Source organism: Capricornis sumatraensis, chromosome 4 (assembly GCF_032405125.1).
Source record: "Capricornis sumatraensis isolate serow.1 chromosome 4, serow.2, whole genome shotgun sequence".
Lineage (NCBI taxonomy): Eukaryota > Metazoa > Chordata > Mammalia > Artiodactyla > Bovidae > Capricornis > Capricornis sumatraensis.
In genome coordinates, this window is record NC_091072.1 from 10,703,004 (window position 1) to 10,723,454 (window position 20,451).

At 36.7% G+C, this 20,451-nt stretch overlaps 1 protein-coding gene across 1 annotated transcript in view; it reads left to right on the top strand.

The window, feature by feature from the left end:
- The window catches only part of LOC138078037 (A disintegrin and metallopeptidase domain 3-like), a 108,824-nt gene that overhangs the window by 13,742 nt on the left and 74,631 nt on the right, over positions 1-20,451 (top strand). Inside the window, exons 4-7 of the mRNA XM_068970501.1 lie at positions 1,509-1,587; positions 8,052-8,128; positions 8,582-8,759; positions 18,215-18,277. Of these exons, the coding sequence (XP_068826602.1) occupies positions 1,509-1,587; positions 8,052-8,128; positions 8,582-8,759; positions 18,215-18,277 (397 nt within the window). The remainder of the gene's footprint in view (positions 1-1,508; positions 1,588-8,051; positions 8,129-8,581; positions 8,760-18,214; positions 18,278-20,451) is intronic.

Consider the following 20,451-nt stretch of genomic DNA (forward strand, 5'->3'; position numbering starts at 1 on the left):
CATTGCCTTTCTTTTGGATTGAATAAATTATTTATCCTCCCTTATTACAGCAAGAAAGCTCTCTAGTTGACATCCCTGGACATGACTTCCCAGGCCTCAGTGTAGATATTTCATTATAAATAAGAAAATTCTTTAATGCTATATACTGCCAGTTTTTTTTTTCCTTCAAAATCATTATAACTAAATTTTATGACAATAAACTAAAAGATTTTTTTTCTACATTCTCAACCAAAAGTGTATGTTCACTCATTTTTGTTAATTAGTGGATAACAAGCACTATTTTATTATTGCTTTAATATGCAGTTCTCTGGTTATTAATAACATGTAATGGATGGGGAAACAGTGGAAACAGGGTCAGACTATTTTTGGGTGCTCCAAAATCACTGCAGATGATGATTGCAGCCATGAAATAAAAGACTGTTACTCCTTGGAGGAAAAGTTATGACCAACCTAGATAGCATATTCAAAAGCAGAGACATTACTTTGCCGACTAAGGTCCGTCTAGTCAAGGCTATGGTTTTTCCTGTGGTCATGTATGGATGGGAGAGTTGGACTGTGAAGAAAGCTGAGTGCCGAAGAATTGATGCTTTTGAACTGTGGTGTTGGAGAAGACTCTTGAGAGTCCCTTGGACTGCAAGGAGATCCAACCAGTCCATTCTGAAGGAGATCAACCCTGGGATTTCTTTGGAAGGAATGATGCTAAAGCTGAAGCTCCAGTACTTTGACCACCTCATGCGAAGAGTTGACTCATTGGAAAAGACTCTGATGCTGGGAGGGATTGGGGGCAGGAGGAGCAGGGCACGACCAAGGATGAGATGGCTGGATGGCATCACGGACTCAATGGACATGAGTCTGAGTGAACCCTGGGAGATGGTGAAGGACAGGGAGGCTTGGCGTGCTGCGATTCATGGGGTCACAAAGAGTCGGACACAACTGAGCGACTGAACTGAACTGACTGAATGTCTTTCCAAGTGAAAATGTACAGTTCTCAGTGACTTGCTTTCCTTAAGATTTTAGGGTAATTAGTTTTTATTCATTCAGTCAGTCCAATTCAGGTCAGTCATTCAGTCGTGTCCGACTCTGCTATCCCATAGACAGCAGCATGCCAGGCTTCCCTGTCCATCACCAACTCCCGGAGTTTCTCCAAACTCATGTCCATTGAATCGGTGATGCCATCCAACCATCTCATCCTCTGTCATCGGCTTCTTCTGCCTTCAATCTTTCCCAGCATCAGGGTCTTCTCCAGTGAATCAGTTCTTTGCTCAGGTGGCCAAAGTATTGGAGCTTCAGTTTCAGCAACAGTGCTTCCAGTGAATATTCAGGACTGAATATTCCTTTAGGATTGACTGGTTTGATCTTCTTGTAGTCCAAGGAACCCATTTAATTTTTGCATATTTAAGGTTATAAAGTGGAAAGTAAAGTGTTTTTTTTTTTTTATGTCATAACTCTGGAAGTTACTTTTATCAATGCTGTTATTAAAACAATGTTTATTATTTTGGTTGAATTAGGTCATTTTTAGACTCTAATCTCCTGGTGTATTCATACAACAAATCGAGGGTGTTATATCCAGATTCTTCATTTATAAAGGTAAGTTTTGTTTACTTTATGTTTTGTAGATTTTTATCCTTTTGTGGTAAAGGCATCATTGGTGGGAAGAAGGAGCCAGATTGTTGGGCAAGCAGATTGATCACAAACCCAAACATAATATGGCTGTTGCTATGAAAACATGTTGAATAGAATGAGAAATTTAGAATGTGAAACTCAGGAGTCACTTAATTGAAAACGTCATTTACATTCACTGGAAGTAGTTGTAGGAATTTGAGAGCAGAAAGAAGTAGGGAAAGGAACTCAGAAGCCTCTAAACACAGGGTGAATTTTTGATGACGGTGTCATAGGAGTTGAGCAGTGGAGGGAACAGTGGAAACCACTTCACAGAAAGAGCACAGAAAAATAAAACTGCAATAGCATATTGAGTACTAAACCCTAATATGTTTACATGAAAACTGCAAAAATTTGAATTATATCCCCAATGCAGATAAGAGTCAAAAATTGTTTAAAAGAATATGAAGAAGTCAGCTTTAGTCTAAAATATGTATTTTGCCAGAATAGATGATGGAGAAGATACGAATGCAAGTGTTTGTTCAAATTCTGTTGCTGTGCTACAATTCAGAGAGAATGATATTTAAAATATGGTAACCGGTACATTTCTCTTTCTCAGCATCTGCAAGTAGAAAGTAGGACAGAATTCATGAGACACTTGGTTTCAGATATTAGATAGTTAAAAGAAAAATCAGAGATTCTTCCTCTGACAGAAAGGAAGCACAGAGAGTGAGTCTCACATTGAACTTGGTCCTTTGATTAGGAATAATGTCTTAACTATAGTACAAGAGTTGAATCAATAGGACTTCTTACGAGTTTGGATTTTCTGAATTGTAGGGATAACGTATTCAGTCATTCAACACTAAGGATAAAGTTAGAAATAGGTTTTGGGTTTGTTTTTTTTTTTAATATGGTCTTTACAAAGTTAAGGAAATTCACTGTTCCTAGATTGGTAAGAATCTGTTTGTTTTTCTGTCCCATGATGGGAAATATAATTAATTGTATAAGATGTCTTTTCTGTATTAGTTGATATGATCATATGATGTTGAGATAGTGTATTGCTTTGACTGATTTGCAAATATTGATACAATACCTAGAAAATATCTTTCATACCTATAAAAATCCAAACTTGGTCTTGTTGTATGAAATTTTTATTCGTGCCTGGATTTGATTTGCTAACAATTTCTTGAGAATTTTTGGGGTCAAATTTCATGAAAAACATTGGTCTATGATTTTCTTTTTTTGTAGTGACTTTGTCTAACTTTTAGATTAGAGTAATACTAGCCTCATGAAATACATCAAAAAGGAATGCATTCTCTTGTTTTTCGGGAGGACATTGTATAAAAAATACTTGTTAATTCTTAAGGTACTTGGTAAAATTCTACAGTGAAATCCCTGGGCTTTGGGATTTTGCATGTATGTGTGTTGGGAGCTATTAAATTAGCAATTCAATTTGTTTAATAGTTATAGGCTATTTTATTTATCTGCTGTTTTTTTTTATTGCTTTGGTAGATTCTAGTTTTTTAAGTAATTGGTCTGTTTCATCTCAGGGGCATTTCTGTGTGGAATTTTGTAATAGTCTTTATTATTCTTTTAATGACTTACAGGAGCTTTAGTGATGTGTTGGTTCATTTCAGTCATTGATGATATGTGACTCCTCTTTTCTTAACTGTCCGTCTTACTAGAGATTTTTCAATTTATTGCACAGATCAAAGAACCGATTGTTTCTTGCTTTGATTTTCTTTACTGTTATCTTATTTTCAATGTCACAGCTTTTTGCTGTATTTCTTTTCTCTCTGATACCTTGCTTCAGGTTTATTTTGCTCTTCTTATTCTAATATGTTAAGGACAAAACTTAATAGGTGACCATTCATCTGGAAAAGATTGAGGGAAAGATAAGGCTTAATGTTGTTTGAATCAGGAAAAGTGATACCTCAGCCTTATCAAGGTTATGGCCTATTTGGATTTGTGTGTGTGTGTGTGTGTGTGGATACATAAGAATTTCAGGATCATTTTTTCTGGTTCTGTGAAAAATGCTGTTAGATATTGTATAGGAATCACACTGAATTTGTAGATTGCTTTAGGTGGTATGGGAATTATAACCATAAGAATTCCCCTAATCCATGACCATTGGATCTCTTTCCATTGTGTCATAATTTCTTTCATCAGTGTACTATAGGTTTAGAGTACAGGTCTTTCTCTTCCTTGGTTTAATTTAATCAAAAATATTTTATTCTTTTGGATGCTATTGTAAGTGGAAATGTTTTGTTAATTTCTCTTTCTGACAGTTTGTTAGTTTGTAGAAGCACAAATGATTTTTGTATGTTAACTTTATACTCTGTAGCCTTGTTCAATTTACTAATATTTTTCTTCTTTAACCTATGTAGTAATTGCTTTTATTACTTGGATTTTGAATGTGGAACCTCCTTTGCATATCTGGGATAAATCCCACTTGGTTTTGGTTTATAATTTTTAAATTTATTGTTGATTTTTATTTCCTAATATGATGTTGAGAATCTTTGCATATATGCTCATGAGAGATTTTAATGTGTACCTTTTTTTTTTCTTTTAAGTGTCATTGGTTGTTTTGGTTTTAGTATAATATTGGCCCACATAGCATGCGTTAGAAGAATTTGTTCTGTTTCTATATTTTGAAGGAATGTATAGACATTTGATATGGTTTACGCAAATGTTTGGCAGAATTCAGCAGTGACAACATCTGGGCCTGCTTGCTGCTTTGCAATTTGGCCGGTGATCAATTTTATTCAACTTTAAGAGAATCAGACTAGTCAGATTGTCTATTTCCTCTTACATGAGGTTTGACAAATGGTGTATTTCAAATAGTTGGACCATTTTATCCAGGATTTAAAATTGGTGGACATAGAGTTGTTTATCTCATTCCTTTATTATTCTTTTAATGTACATGAGGCTATAGTTAAGATACTTCTTTTATACTACTGATATCAGTAATTAGTATCACCTCTCTTAGCACACCTGGAAAGAGGTTTATCAATTCTAAATATTTCTTTTCTGTTGCTTACTTAGGATTTAACTTGCTTTTCTTTTTTTCTAGTTTCCAAAGTGGAAACTTTAATTACTATCCCATAACTCCTGTAAGATTTGATCACTTTCTACTGTCTTCCTTTGCTCCTTTGATCTGTTGGAGTTGAATTGAGTCTTTCTTCTGTCTGATGTAATCTGCTGCTGAAGACTTCTAGTGAATTTTTTCAGTTCAGTCATTATTCTATGGCTTCCCTGGTGGCTTAGTGGTAAAGAACCTGCCAATGCAGGGGACGGGTTCAATTTATGAGTTAAGAAAACTCCTTGCAGAAGAAAATGGCAATCCACTCCAGTATTCTCATCTGGAAAGTCCCATGGGCAGAAGAGTCAGGTGGGCTACAGTCCTTGGGGTAGTGAAAGAGTTTGACATGACTTGGCAACTAAACAACAACAGCAATTATTCTACAGCTCCATGATTTCTGTTTGATACTTTTAATATTTTATCTGGTTGTGTTTTTTTTTTCAAACTCTCACTTGGTTCATGCATTGTTCTCCTAACTTCAATGAGCATCTTTATGGGAACATCTTTATTTTTAATTTTTTATTAGGTACATTAATTTTATTTCTCTAGTGTCAATTTCAGCCTGTACCTTGTTCCTTTGTTTGAGATATCATTTCCTTATTCCTCATTTTACTTAACACTCTACTTTGGTGTCTGCTTATTAGGAAAGCAGTCCCCTCACAGGGTCTTCATGAGTGGCCTTGTCCAGAAGGACACCCCCATAAACCAGCCCGGCCAGTGATTCAGGGGTCCTCTACCAGCTGTTCCTCTCTTCAGGTAGAAGCAGACCTTGGTGGGGTTTCCCTGCCCTGGCTCTGTCTCAGAAGGGATGCTCACTGTTCTCTGTCATCCCAGGTCAGTGCCTCTGTTCTCCACAGACTGTACCGCGGCTATAGTGCTGCAAGATCTGAGAAGCCAGATGCTGGTCCTCGGGGCAGTATTGGTGAAGTGGGAGCACTGCATTCAGTCCGTCCACTATTGTCTCCTGCTGTGGAGGCAGAGAGGTGGGATTTTTCTTCTTCTCACTCTCTAATGAGTGTGGACAAGCAGGGAAGGGAGTCAGTGGTGTCAAGTAACCCAAGCCACCATCTCCATTGTGCTCTGAGTGACTAGACTGCTCAGGTTTGGTGACCCTGTTGCTTGGGTCTTCTCCTCAAAAACACTGGGGTACTGTTTGCTTGAACAACACCTTCTCCTGTCCTGGTCAATCTGGAAGCTAGATTATCTCTTTCTAATCTAATCGAATCTCTGGGGCGGACTCTCTGGTGAACAGGCATCCCAAATCTCCCTACTGGCTTTGGTGCATCTGATGTTGCATTCACCAAAAGATGTGCACGAGCCAGTCTGTTATTTCATGGTCTCTCACAGATGGAATTGGTGCATTCATTGCTACTCACTTGGTGTATTTGTTGAAGGATGGCAGATCCAGGGATTTCTAAACCACTGTCTTTTGACCAGTATTAAGCCTTTATTTCTTTGAATATTTTGTCTACTCTGCTAATTCTTTCTGGTACTCCTTCATGGGTTCTGACATATATTTTTAAAAATTGGTAATGTTCCATGTGTTCTTGAAACTCTATTTATTTTCTTAATTAATTTTCCTGTGATTTATATATTGGGTAAATTTTTTTCTTTTCCGTCTTTTTTTTTGTTTCATATGTGGTATTATACATGTTTCAATGCCATCCTCCCAAATCATCCCATCCTCTCCCTCTCCCACAGAGTCCAAAAGACTGTTCTATGCATCTGTATCTCTTTTATTTACGCATCTGTCTCAGGTTCACTGATTCCATCCCTTGCCATCTGCACTCTGCGTTTGTTCCTACCCAGCTTGGGTTGTTTTCTTTGTTTGGGTGTTTTCAAATTATATTATTTGGTTCTAATTTCTTAGTTGTTATTTTTAATAGCTTCTATTTCATTTCCAAAATTTCCTTATTCTTTCAGTTGTTTCAGGATGCTTTTAAAAGGTTCATTGAATGAGTATTTTTACAGCGTCTTTAAAATCCATTGAATCATTCCAGTATGTGGCTAATCTCAATATGCAGCATCTGGTGTCTTCTCACATTTTGTTGTGATATTCTTGGTTCTTCATATAGTATATAGTTTTAGATTGTATCCTTGTCATTGAAATCTTCTATTGTTGAAGGCAATCACCATGTTTAAGTTCAAATTTAGTGTGGTTGTTGCTCCAGTGACCATTTAGCTTTCTTGGAACTTTTGATATTATTTTGTTGTCTTCATTCTTCCTGGCTTATGTGGAGCTCACTGGATCTCTGCCAGGGCAGCCCATGGCAGGAAACATTTCTTTCTTGGGCCACCCTCTGTTACTTGGTAATGTTGGTTGATGAAGGAACCATATAATGGAGAACATTTCCTCTAGCTGTATGTCAGTCACTGGCTATCAATATGCTTCTCAATCTGTCTCTGCTAGTGCCCCTGAGAGAGGAAGGTTTTTTATCTAGGCCACTCTTTGCTGCTTTGAGTTTGGAGTGTTGAGAGTTATCTCACGAGGATCATTTTCTCTTATTGGGCATGCAAGGCCAGGAGATGCATAAACTGTGATGCTGTCTTCTGCTGGGTAAAATGTTGGGACCTGGTTTGCATTCTATGTTTTTGTGAAGGTTTGTGGCATAGTTTACTGACACCACTGTGGGCAGAATTGGCTGCTACTGTTATCTGACAGTGGAGTGTGTATGCTCTGCCACTATCAGTTGGAGATAGGAGTTAAGTCGAGTATTGAGATGAGTGAATGCTTACTGATGGGGTTGTATGTCTGGGCACTAATGCCATAGAATCATGTTCATACATGAGAATGTGATGATAATAGTGTGTTCATAGTCCAGGATTAACTGAGGAACAAGGCTGATTCTAGATATCACTACACTTCTTAAGGAAGAGGAAATATTCAGTAAAAGACTGTATCAGTCCATTGAGAAGAGACTTTCAAGTAAAGATGATCAACATGGTGAGATATTAAAAAATAGTGAAGAAATGTCAGTTAAGATATTTTGGTCTTAGAATAAAACAAATGAAATGCTCAGAGTGGAAGTCAAATTAATGCCAGTGATTACCTGAGGTAGAATTTTTAGACTATATATTCAAAATGTAGACTGAGAATGACAAGATATAGATCAGAATGTTATTTATGGAAAGTTCAGATTTACAGCAAAAATCCTTTGGGAAAGAATAGGAGTTGTGAATATTCAAAGTCAGAAGAGTGTCAAGGGGAAAAGACTGTAGAAAGATAAAAAGGAAATGAAATGTCTGTTGAACTGTAAAATGGAATGCTTAAATTTGATATTTGATGATGTCTAGAATGAGAGTTATCAAGAAAATCAAACTCTTTGTTTGCTAATCATTACTGATGTATCTTTATATTACTCCTGTGCAGGGCCATTGCTTTTATCAAGGATATGCCACAGAGATTCCAAATTCAGCTGCGACACTTAGTACCTGCTCTGGACTCAGGTAATGACATATTCCAGAGATGTACCGTAGTTGATATCTAGTGTACCCTGTAACTTTTAGAAACTTCTTGAAGGGTAGATGGAAGACAAAGAAAATAGACACTTACACTGTGTTTCTTCTCATCTACTTTCTGTGCCTGCTTGTCTTATCTTTTCCACTATACTCTTTGTCTCTGCCAGGCTTGCAATTATAAAATTCATTCAGAAATAGCTGTCATCAGAATGAGAAATATCCGTATTACTGAGCCACTCTGGAACTGCAATGACTCTTAAATGCTATAATAGAAGGACGTAGAAAATTGGGTTTACACATTGATGGAAGTACGTTGGGGCTATTATTAGATATTAGGGGATAAACTCATCAAATTTCTACTTAGTGTTTTATTTTAATATTTATGTTTATTATTGAGAAATCCATATTTTTAATTTCTTTTTTATGTGTTTCAATATTCAGGGGATTATTACAGTTTGAGAATGTCAGTTATGGAATTGAACCACTGGAATCGTCAACTACATATGAGCATGTGATTTATCCGTTCAGGGATAAAAAAAGTGATTTTTCTCCCATATCAGAGAACAGTTCTACCACTCAATTTGCAGATCAATCCTACAAAATTCTTGTGAAATCAAATGTAAGTAACTCGTGTATACAAATTGTGATAAATATATTCACATTGATATCTGTTACATTTGGAAAACAAATTTAAAGTGATACTGGTTATATTAAAGCCTTCTCTTATAAGGTATTTAGTTCAAATATATTTTGCTTAGTCATATAATATTAAAAAATTTAACAGCTGTAAATATGTAATTCAAAATTCTCACATATACCTAATTTTAAGTATTTTATGCAGATATGCCTTTTTTTTTACCTTTTTAAAAAATTTTTATTTTTACTTTATTTTACTTTACAATACTGTATTGGTTTTGCCCTACATTGACATGAATCCACCACGGGTGTACATGAGTTCCCAAACATGAACCCCCCTCCCACCTCCCACCCCATATCATCTCTCTGGATCATCCCCGTGCACCAGCCCCAAGCAGCCTTTTAAGTATTTTTATGCAAATATACACAAGTATTAAATGAAAACATTAAGTAGAAATTTGATCATGACCTTTGTCATTTCCACCAGGACTTTTCTGGTGGCTTAGACAGTAAAGCATCTGTCTACAATGAGGGAGACCTGGGTTCGATCCCTGGGTTGGGAAGATCACCTGGAGAAGGAAATGGCAATCCACTCCAGTACTATTGCCTGGAAAATCCCATGGACAGAGGAGCCTGGTAGGCTACAGTCCATGGGGTCGCAAAGAGTCAGACACGACTGAGTGACTTCACTTTCCTTTGTCATTTCATATCTAAGAATAGTTCCATCTTGCTTGATTAACATGTAAATCCAGTTTTCTACCTTCTTCTATTATTGCATTTAGGAGTCATTGTGGTTCTAGGGTAGCACAGTTCCACTTTTACTGGATTTTCATCCTAAAAATATAGAGGTACTCAAATTTGCTGATTGTAAGTGTCATGCATTTTGCCATTTAGTAACTTTATTAACTTTGCAAAAATAAATGTTAATTTTGATAGAAAATGCAAAAGTACAAATGAGGCAAGAATTGTTCCATATCTCATTGTCTAGACATAGTGTTCTTAGAACTTTGAGGCATTAGTTCTAATTATTTTACTCTTTCGAGTTATAAAAATGATTTATAAAGGAAGAATTAAGAAAAAAATTACCTTATCATGTATTTTTCTTTGAAATTTGATTTGTGCTATTAAAAGGATATGTGTTCACTTATCATTGTTACATTGCATTTATTATCATTTTAAATTAATGTTACTTAATATTATTAAAAATTTAAATATAAGCAGAAGGATAATAAAAATTGACCATAATACTATTCTCTAGACAAAAGGCTATTGTGAAATCCAGGACAATCATTTCAACATATTGTTTTTCATACACTTGGCAACCCACTCCAGTACTCTTGCCTGGAAAATTCCATGGACAGAGAAGCCTTGAGGGTACAGTCCATGGGGTCGCAAAGAGTCGGACACGACTGAGCAACTTCACTTCAATGTATTATATATATATAAATTTAAAACATATGCTTTCATTATGGCATATTTTGCATATTTATATTTTTAACTTTAAGCAAGAAATACTGCATGAATGTGCCAGATTTTTGAACAGTCACACTTTTCTTAAAATTGTTTTTATCTAGAAATAGGTATATTTCCAAGATTTTTAGATATATATATTCTAACTTCCCCCTTAAGAATGTTTGCACAACTTTACATTTTGCCATCAAAAGTTAAGAAAATGAAACTGTGTCCACATATTCATAGCAAAATTGGATATCTTGTTTAGAGAGGCAAAACAAAATTGTAATATAAAATGTGAATTTAATTTTTTATGGTCTCCCATCTCATTGTTGCTTTAATATTTTTTATTTTGCCAAAAATATTGGTGTAAATGCAGATTTTTAAAATTACCCTTTCAGAATGTCATAAAAATGATAAAATATAGTTTTATATAGAAATGAAAATTTCCTTTTTAATAGAACTGAGATGTGACTCCCAACCCTATGCCATCTGCCTGTTGCAGTACAACACTGACACAATTGAAGACCATTTCAAAACTGAAGCAGAGCATTGTCACATAAAAGAACTTTAAAGGTTTCCATGAACCCTCTTCTATGGCAGTGGGAAAACCCAAATGGATTGACATGTTATGGCAAAGACAAATAGCCCTGCCCTTGAAACCCCCAACTTGACTTGAAGAGTCAGCAATAAGAGAGGGGTTGATAGAGACAAAGGCAACATACAGTTCCAGCTGCCATAACTTGAAGTTCTAGTCAATTAGGCTGTAGCCACAAGTATTTGGTTGAGTAATAAGGCAATGGCACCCCACTCCAGTGTTCATGCCTGGAAAATCCCATGGACGGAGGAACCTGGTAGGCTGCAGTCCATGGGGTTGCTACAAGTAGGGCACGACTGAGCGACTTCACTTTCTCTTTTCACTTTCATGCATTGGAGAAGGAAATAACACCCCACTCCGGTACTCTTGCCTGGAGAATCCCAGGGACGGGGGGCCTGGTGAGCTGCCATCTATGGGGTCTCACAGAGTTGGATGTGACTGAAGTGCCTTAGCAGCGGCAGCATATCATCTTTTTATATTTAAATCTTCTCATCTGTAAAAATCCAATAATAAAAATAATACCCAAGTCACACAGGTACTTTAAAGTTTCCATAAATTTGTAATTGAAAATTACTTAGCATAGTATGTCAGAAACGTAAGTGATTGATGAATATCAATAAATATTGCTCCTACTACTACTATTTGTATTTGCTATCAATAGTTTCTCATGTACTGAAACAAGGTAATTGGAACTAAATATGGAAAATTTGGATACAAAATAGAATGCAATATGAAATAAAAGACACTAAAATTTCAGAACTAAGAAGAAACCAGGGATATCACTGCTGTTACTGATTGGTGGCCCAAGACTGGGGACCCTTGCACAAGGGAACTACTGAAATGTCTTTTTAACTGTGAGTCCAAATACCTAAGGAAATGATATTAACGGTGGGTCTAGGACGACAGGTGGTTGAAAATCAGTTTAAAAATATGTATAAAACCTAATTTCCTCTCCTAAACAATTGTTTCTGCTCTAAACTCACAGCTGGTCTAAGACTCTTCTTGGGTGGAGTGTGTGAAGTGGGGTCACCAGGCATAGATGTCTTTGTAAATCATAATAGAAGGTGGTTATGATGCCAAAATTAGTGTGAATATATTAAACTTGACATGCTAGATGTTGGGAAATGAGTTTAAACATTCTAAGATGTTCATGAGAATCCAGGAGGGAATTGAACCACCCCAAAGAATCAAAACCAAGCATGTTGACAGCAAGGTTTTCCCATTAAGCATTCCAGATAATTTACACTCTCTGAAGACAGCAGGCCATAAGCTCCATATTTGTTCATAGATGTTGCAATATGCTGTCTGCCTAATAGGAAGAAGCACTAGACATAGGATGAAACAATTTAATACGGTAGATGTTGTCATGGAAAAATTCAAAGTGTTTAACAATCCAGGTGATATGGTATGAGTTCTAATACAGATGAAATTGAGAATCAAAATGATTTAAGCAGGGCTTCTGAACCAATATTTTTAAACATCTGATTTCTTCTGTATAAACACAATATAGAATGGCATGAAACTATTTAGCACCAATATTGAAGATTGAAAGGCAACACAAAAATTACTTAAAATAAGGTAAGGTAGTTTTCAGCCCGTAATTATTTACCCAGTCAGAACTACATAACTGATATTTTTCATTAAAACGAGTTCTTTCCTGCCTATTGTGTATACCTTTCCTAATGTGTAAAACAAACCACACTTAGAGTAACAGAGAGAGACTCACCAGGAATGAGAAGATTAGCAGACCACAACACAACCAAATTTCTAAGGAGTAGTTGCCAAATACACTGAATTTTCTGTCAAATCAAGAGACGGAACAACTTTGTAAGCTGTTATCCTCAAACTGTATTCTTCATGAGTAAGCACTATTAGGTCAAATACCACGAGATTTTGAGGTGAGGAATTCCTGTCAGTGGTTTAGCATGATGTGTGGGCTTTGCTCATGCAAAGACCAAGGTAGATGAAAATGCTAGCTGTTTCTTTTTCCAGCTTCAACTCAGGGCCTCAAAGTGTCCCCAATAGCACTGGAATTCAGATAGGAGTAAAGGGAGGAGAGTGTCTGAATCCCCATCTTGATAAACCTGAGCTGAACAGGTATCTCTCATGAACTTCTTTTCTCTCAGAGAAGGAGCAATATCATTCTTGAAAAATTGGTCATTTCTTATGAACCACAGATAGTGTAAGTCACTTGTCCCCACCATTTGTTCAACAAAAGTTTTGCATGAAAGAAATGAATGAATTCTGAAAGAAGAATACAAAAGTAATAAACATGGGACATAAAAACAAATATAAATATAAAATATAACTCAAATTACATGACCCAAAATGAGTTAAAAACAATATTGATATTGTTATATATTTATGTACTATGTGACAAGACTTGTTGTAAGACCTTGACAGTATTCCCTGTCTTTCCAATTCTTTCTACAATTCTGAGTGAGGGCAATCATCCCTCTCTTCAGAAGGAAGCAGAGACCTAGAGAGTTTAAATTATTATTGTAAGTTACAGCATTAAAAAAATAATACATAAATAAAATTCTAATCTAAATAATACAACCCCAGAGAACCATTCTTTAGTACTCACAAGTCTACCCTTTCTGTCTGTTAAAGATTCCGGAAGGACTCAAGAAATAGACACAATAGAAAAACAAAGCCATTTTGAAAATGAAGGACGTTGACAATAGAACTGGTAAATAACAGAATAGACATTATCATAAAACACTAAGGTAACTAAAATGGGCTGGAGTGGGTGAATTTAATCAGATGACCATTATATCTACTACTGTGGGCAAGAATCCCTTAGAAGAAATGGAGTAGCCATCATGGTCAACAAAAGAGTCCGAAATGCAGTACTTGGATGCAATCTCAAAAATGACAGAATGATCTCTGTTTGTTTCCAAGGCAAACCATTCAATATCACAGTAATTCAAGTCTATGCTCCAACCAGTAAAGCTGAAGAAGCTGAACGGTTCTATGAAGACCTACAAGACCTTTTAGAACTAACACCCAAAAAAGATGTCCTTTTCATTATAGGGGACTGGAATGCAAAAGTAGGAAGTCAAGAAACACTTGGAGTGACAGGCAAATTTGGCCTTGGAATATGGAATGAAGCAAGAGAACGTACTGGTCAAAGCAAACACCCTCTTCCAACAACACAAAAGAAGACTTTACATACAGACATCATCAGACGGTCAACAATGAAATCAGATTATATTCTTTGCAGCCAAAGATGGAGAAGCACTATACAGTCAGCAAAAACAAGAATGGGAGCTGACTGGCTCAGATCATGAACTCCTTATTGCCAAATTTAGAGTTAAATTGAAGAAAGTAGGGAAAACCACTAGACCATTCAGGTATGACTTAACAAATCCCTTATGATTATACAGTAGAAGTGAGAAATAGATTTAAGGGACTAGATCTGATAGAGTGCCTGATGATATATGGACGGAGGTTCATGACATTGTACAGGAGACAGGGATCAAGACCATCCCCATGGAAAAAAAATGCAAGAAAGCAAAATGGCTATTTAGGGAGGTCTTACAAATAGCTGTCAAAAGAAGAGAAGCGAAAAGCAAAGGAGAAACAGAAAAATTTATGAGTATCTGAATGCAGAGTTCCCTAGAATAGCAGGAAGAGATAAGAAAGCCTTCTTCAGCGATCAATGCAAAGAAATTGAGGAAAACAACAGAATGGGAAAGACTAGAGATCTCTTCAAGAAAATTAGAGATACCAAGCGAACATTTCATACAAAGATGGGCTCGATAAAGGACAGAAATGGTATGGACCTAACAGAAGCAGAAGATATTAAGAAGAGGTGGCAAGAAAGAATACACAGAAGAACTGTACAAAAAAAATCTTCACAACCAAGATAATTACAATGCTGTCATCACTCACCTAGCCCCAGACATCCTGAAATGTGAAGTCAAATGAGCCTTAGAAAGCATCACTGTGAACAATGCTAGTGGATGTGAAGGAATTCCAGTTGAGCTATTTCAAATCCTGAAAGATGATGCTGTGAAAGTGCTGCACTCAATATGCCAGCAAATTTGGAAAACTCAGCAGTGGCCACAGGACTGGAAAAGGTCCGTTTTCATTCCAATTCCAAGGAAAGGCATTGCCAAAAAATGCTCAAACTACCGCACAATTGCACTCATCTCACATGCTAGTAAAGTAATACTCAAAATTCTCCAAGCCAGGCTTCAGAAATACATGAACTGTGAACTTTCAGATGTTGAAACTGGTTTTAGAAAAGCAGAGGAATCAGAGATCAAATTGCCAACATCTGCTGGCAAGTGAGTGAGTTCCAGAAAAATATCTATTTCTGCTTTATTGACTATGCCAAAGCCTTTGACTGTGTGGATCACAATAAACTGTGGAAAATTCTGAAAGAGATGGGAATACCAGACCACCTGACCTGCCTCTTGAGAAACCGGTATGCAGGTCAGGAAGCAACAGTTGAAACTGGACATGGAACAACAGACTGGTTCCAAACAGGAAAAGGAGTACGTTAAGGCTCTATATTGTCACCCTGCTTATTTAACTTGTATGCAGTGTACATCATGAGAAATGCTGGGCTAGAAGAAGCACAAGCTGGAATCAAGATTGCCGGGAGAAATATCAGTAACCTCAGATATGCAGATGACACAACCCTTATGACAGAAAGTGAAGAGGAACTAAAAGGCCCTTTGATGAAAGTGAAAGAGGAGTGTGAAAAAGTAGGCTTAAAATTCAACAGTCAGAAAACTAAGATTATGGCATCTTGTCCCATCATTTCCTGGCAAATAGATGGGAAACAGTGGAAACAGTGTCAGATTTTATTTTGGGGGTCTCCAAAATCACTGTAGATGGTAATAGCAGCCATGAAATTAAAAGACACTCACTCCTTGGAAGAAAAGTTATGACCAACCTAGAGAGCATATTGAAAAGCAGAGACATTACTTTGCCAACAAAGGTCTGTCTAGTCAAGACTATGGTTTTTCCAGTGGTCATGTATGGATGTGAGAGTTGGACTGTGAAGAAAGCTAATTGCTGAAGAATTGATGCTTTTGAACTATGGTGTTGGAGAAGACTCTTGAGAGTCACTTGGACTGCAAGGAGTTCCAACCAGTCCATTCTAAAGATCAGTCCTGGGTGTTCTTTGGAAGGACTGATGTTGAAGCTGAAACTCCAATACTTTAGCCACCTCATACGAAGAGCTGACTCATTGGGAAAGACTCTGGTGCTGGGAGGGATTGGGGGCAGTAGGAGAAGGGGAAAACAGAGGATGAGATGGCTAGATGGCATCACCAACTCAATGGACATGACTTTGGGTGAACTCCGGAAGTTGGTGATGGACAGGAAGGCCTGGCATGATGCAATTCATGAGGTCGCAAAGAGTCAGACATGACTTAGCGACTGAACTGAACTGAATGTTATATTCAACGTTGAGCATGGCAGGATTGATGCTTTTGAACTGTGGTGTTGGAGTAGACTCTTGAGAGTCCCTTGGACTGCAAGGAGATCCAGCCAGTCAATCCTAAAGGAAATCAGTCCTGGGTGTTCATTGGAAGGACTGATGTTGAAGCTGAAACTCCAATACTTTGGCCACCTGTTGCAAAGAGCTGACTCATTAGAAAAGACCCCGAAACTGGGAAAGATTGAAGGCAGGATGAGAAGGGGATGACAGAGGATGAGATGGCTGGATGGCATCACCAACTCAATGGACACGAATTTGGGTAAACTCCGGGAGTTGGTTGTGGACAGGGAGGACTGGCGTGCTGCAGTTCATGGGGTCCAAAGGGTCGGACACGACTGAGCAACTGAACTGAACTGAGGAGGGTATACCATAGGCTATAGTTTGCTGACCTCTGCTCTGGAGATACATGCTGTGGTATTGGTTTATGTGTGGAACAGTGGAATACCATAGAGGAGAGGTATAGCCATGTGCTCTTGCCCAAATGGTTATGAGCAAAGATGCTAAGATCTTTGGAAAGTAAAGAATGACATCTTCATCAAATATGTAAGAAGATTGGATTTCCACATGGAAATCCTTATTCTAGAAAATTGAATTAGAGGGTAAACTTAAGTGTCAAACCAAACAAAATTTCTAGTAGGGGATTTAGGAGAAACCAAATTAATGAGCCATAAGACTGTGAAAAGATGTTCAACATCATTAATCATACAGGAACTGCAAATGAAAATCTCAATGAGTTCTCAGCACATACTGACAGGAATGGATGCAATGCAAAAGAATGACAATACCAAATGAAAGAAAGAGTGTGGAGCAGTTGACATTAGTTCTTGGCAAAAAATGCAGAATGATCAAACTATTGAGTTGGCCAAAAGATCTGTTCAGATTTTTCTATTTGATGTAATGAAAAGACCTGAACAAACATTTTAACCAACCTAATAACTTTAGAAAACTATCAAATTTTTGTATTTCTATATACATATACAAGTATCATGTGAATCAGATTTTCCAGTTCTAAACAATGAACCAAGAAAAATGAAAGACTATATAACTATCCAAAAACCTGTACATGGATATTCACATCTACATCATTTACAACAGCTAAGATGTTTAAACAATCCAAATGGTCATCAGCGGTTAAATATATTAACAAATTGTTCTATGTTTCTAAAATCTCACACTTGGTAACAACAAAAACAAATGAATTACCAATAATCACAGCAACATGGACAAGTGCTGAGTTAAAGAAACCAGATATAGAAGAAGACATATCATACGATTTCACTTATATAAACTTCTAGGGTAAATTATTGTAACCTATGGTGAGAGAAAGTAGGTCACTGGTTACCTTGAGCCTTATAGGCTATTAACTTTATAAGGTAATGGAAACATTCTTTATTTTACTGATAGTAATGGATGCATGGTTGTATACATTGCTACCAGTTCGTGTAACTGTGTTCTTAAAATACATGCATTTTATTGAGAGTAGGCCATGGTAAATAATTTCAAGTACAAAAATGATGATAAAATAGACCAACATTTGGGGGTAAGTTGATGGGAATTTGTTTAGCTTGAAGGTTAAATTAGGGACCTAGAAGAAGTTTTTGAGGGGAAAGAAACAAGAATCCTCCCTCATTTCAGTAACTTTTTTTTGAGGATTCTAATTATCAAGAGTATAAGGCAAAAGCTTCTGATTTGTCCTCAAAATGTTTATGCAACATCTCCCAGATTATTTACTCAATGGGCATTGATCCTTATATTTCTTGTAATTATATATTTACATGTTTGCATCTGTAGCTATAATCTATCTATCTAGCTAGCTAGCTAGCTATACCTGTGTGTGAGTGTGTGTGTATATAATTATATAATGTACATGATAATTACAAACAAGATAAGATTTTTTAAATCTTATCAATTCATGTCCTCTGTTTTGCAGAAAGATTCAGGTGTGCTGTTGAAAAGAGTTCTGAAAATACATGTCATTATTGATAAAGCTTTGGTAAGCAATATTGATACATTTTCCTTATACTCTTTTATTTAAATTGAAAAGGAATATAAAGAGAATCTTTGCAATGCAGAAATACATTAATCTGTTCAAAATATATGTATCAGTGTGACAGGACATAAAGACACATTATCAGTTGGCTTTCCAACGACATAAGAGGATCAGTAACTATTTATTAGAACTAATGTAAAATTTTATATTTAAGGGGAGATCCAGTAATCTATTGGATTATAACTAGTTGCATATATTTCTGGGTTCACCCCCAAATTGTGGCAAAACACTTCCTTAAGTCAATTTTCATTTTAAAGTGTTTTATTATTAAATTGAAGAAGATCCTTCTATTAAACATAATCTTTTATAAGAATATTTTGTGCTGTGTAATTGCTTGGGTATTCTGGTGGAAATAATCATTTTTTAAATGTCTACAGTAGTTTTATTCATATTTATAAAACTTGGAAAGAACATAGATTTTCTTTAAAAAGTGAGAGGATAAGTTGTGCCACATACAGACTGGGATATTCTTTAATGCTAAAAAGTTTACTGCTAATTAACTATGAAAAACGTAATGTTGGTAAGAAGGAGGCTATGATTTGGTGGTAAACATTCTGCAGGACACACTGGGTAAATATCTAGTAAATTGTAAAGGGAGAAGAAGAATACATAGGAACACATTTGATTTTTGAACTTTTCATTTAAACAATTAGTTTTAGCAAACACTTACAGGCAATAAATGTTTTTTTAAAAAAAAAACCTGTTTTGTCCATTATTACAAGTAATTTTGTATAAGCCAGTAAGTGTCATGATGTTCTAGAATTTTTGCATAAAGTGAAATTTTCAAATCTTTAAATAATTTTTATAAAAGCAATAATAGAAAATGATGACATCAGTTCTGGGATCCCTGGGCCCTACAACCAGGCTCCAGGCCCCTGCTCTGCCTATCAATAGCTAGGCACTAGCCCCAGGACCAGGCTTCACCCAGCAGTGGAAGTGCTATGGCCTTGGAATGTTCTGCACCTTTACTCCATACAGCACAGAGCCAGCACTATCCCAGAGCTCCCTGGAGTTTTACAGTCAGCTGCCTTATGACCTTGTCCTGCCAACCAGCACCTGGGAGCCAATTCACGAGGCAGAACTGCCAACCAACTGGACCAGGGGCCAAACAAGACTAACAGATGTCTCACCTAGTCAGCCTTCAGCAACAGAAAGACCCACACAGCCACACAGGGGAAGCCACTAGAGTATACACCAAAGGTGATGAAAGTTGAGTCAGCTGCTGAAACACATAGTGCCTGCAAAAGGCCACATCTCCAGCATTAAGAAGCACAACCAATCTACCAGGTACATACAAATGCCAATACTTAGGCAGACATGTTCCAGATGAAGCAATAAGTAAACAGCCGACAAGAATGTTTAAGTGAAATGGAGATAGGCAACCTACTCGAGAAAGAGGTTAGGGTAGTGCTTGTAAAGGCAATCAAAAACCTCAGAAGAAGAATGCATACACAGAGCAAGAAAATATTAACATGAAGAACGACCAAACATAGACGAAGAATACAACACTGAAATGAAAAATACACGTGGAGGTACCAATAGTAGACTAGATGATACAGAAGGATGGATCAGTGAGCTGGAAGGCAGTGTGACGGAAATTACTGATGGTGAACAGAAAACAGAAAGAATGACAAGAAATGAGAACCTTGAAAGAGAACTCTGGGACAACATTAAGCACATTAATATGTACATTATAGGCCCCCCAGAAGGAGAAGAGAGAGATAGTAATTAAAATGACAAAAGTTAAAGATGAAAAGAGGACAGTGAAAGCAGGAAAAGAAAACCAACAAAAGGAATATCCATAGAGCTATCAGCTGACTTTTCAGCAGAAACTCTGCAGTCCAGAAGGGAGAGGCACCCTGTATTTAACATGTTGAAAGTGAAAAATCTACAGCCAAGAATACTCTATCCAGCAAGGCTCTTCAAATTTGATTTAGAGATCAAAATCTTTATAGACAAGTAAAACTCAAAAGAGTTCAGGAACTAGCATTACAAGAAATGTTAAAGCAGTTTTACTAAGAAAAAAAAAGTCCAAAACTGGAAATACAAAAATTAAGAAAGGAAAAGATCACCAGTAGGAGCAAACATACAGTAAATGTAGGAAATCATCTCACATG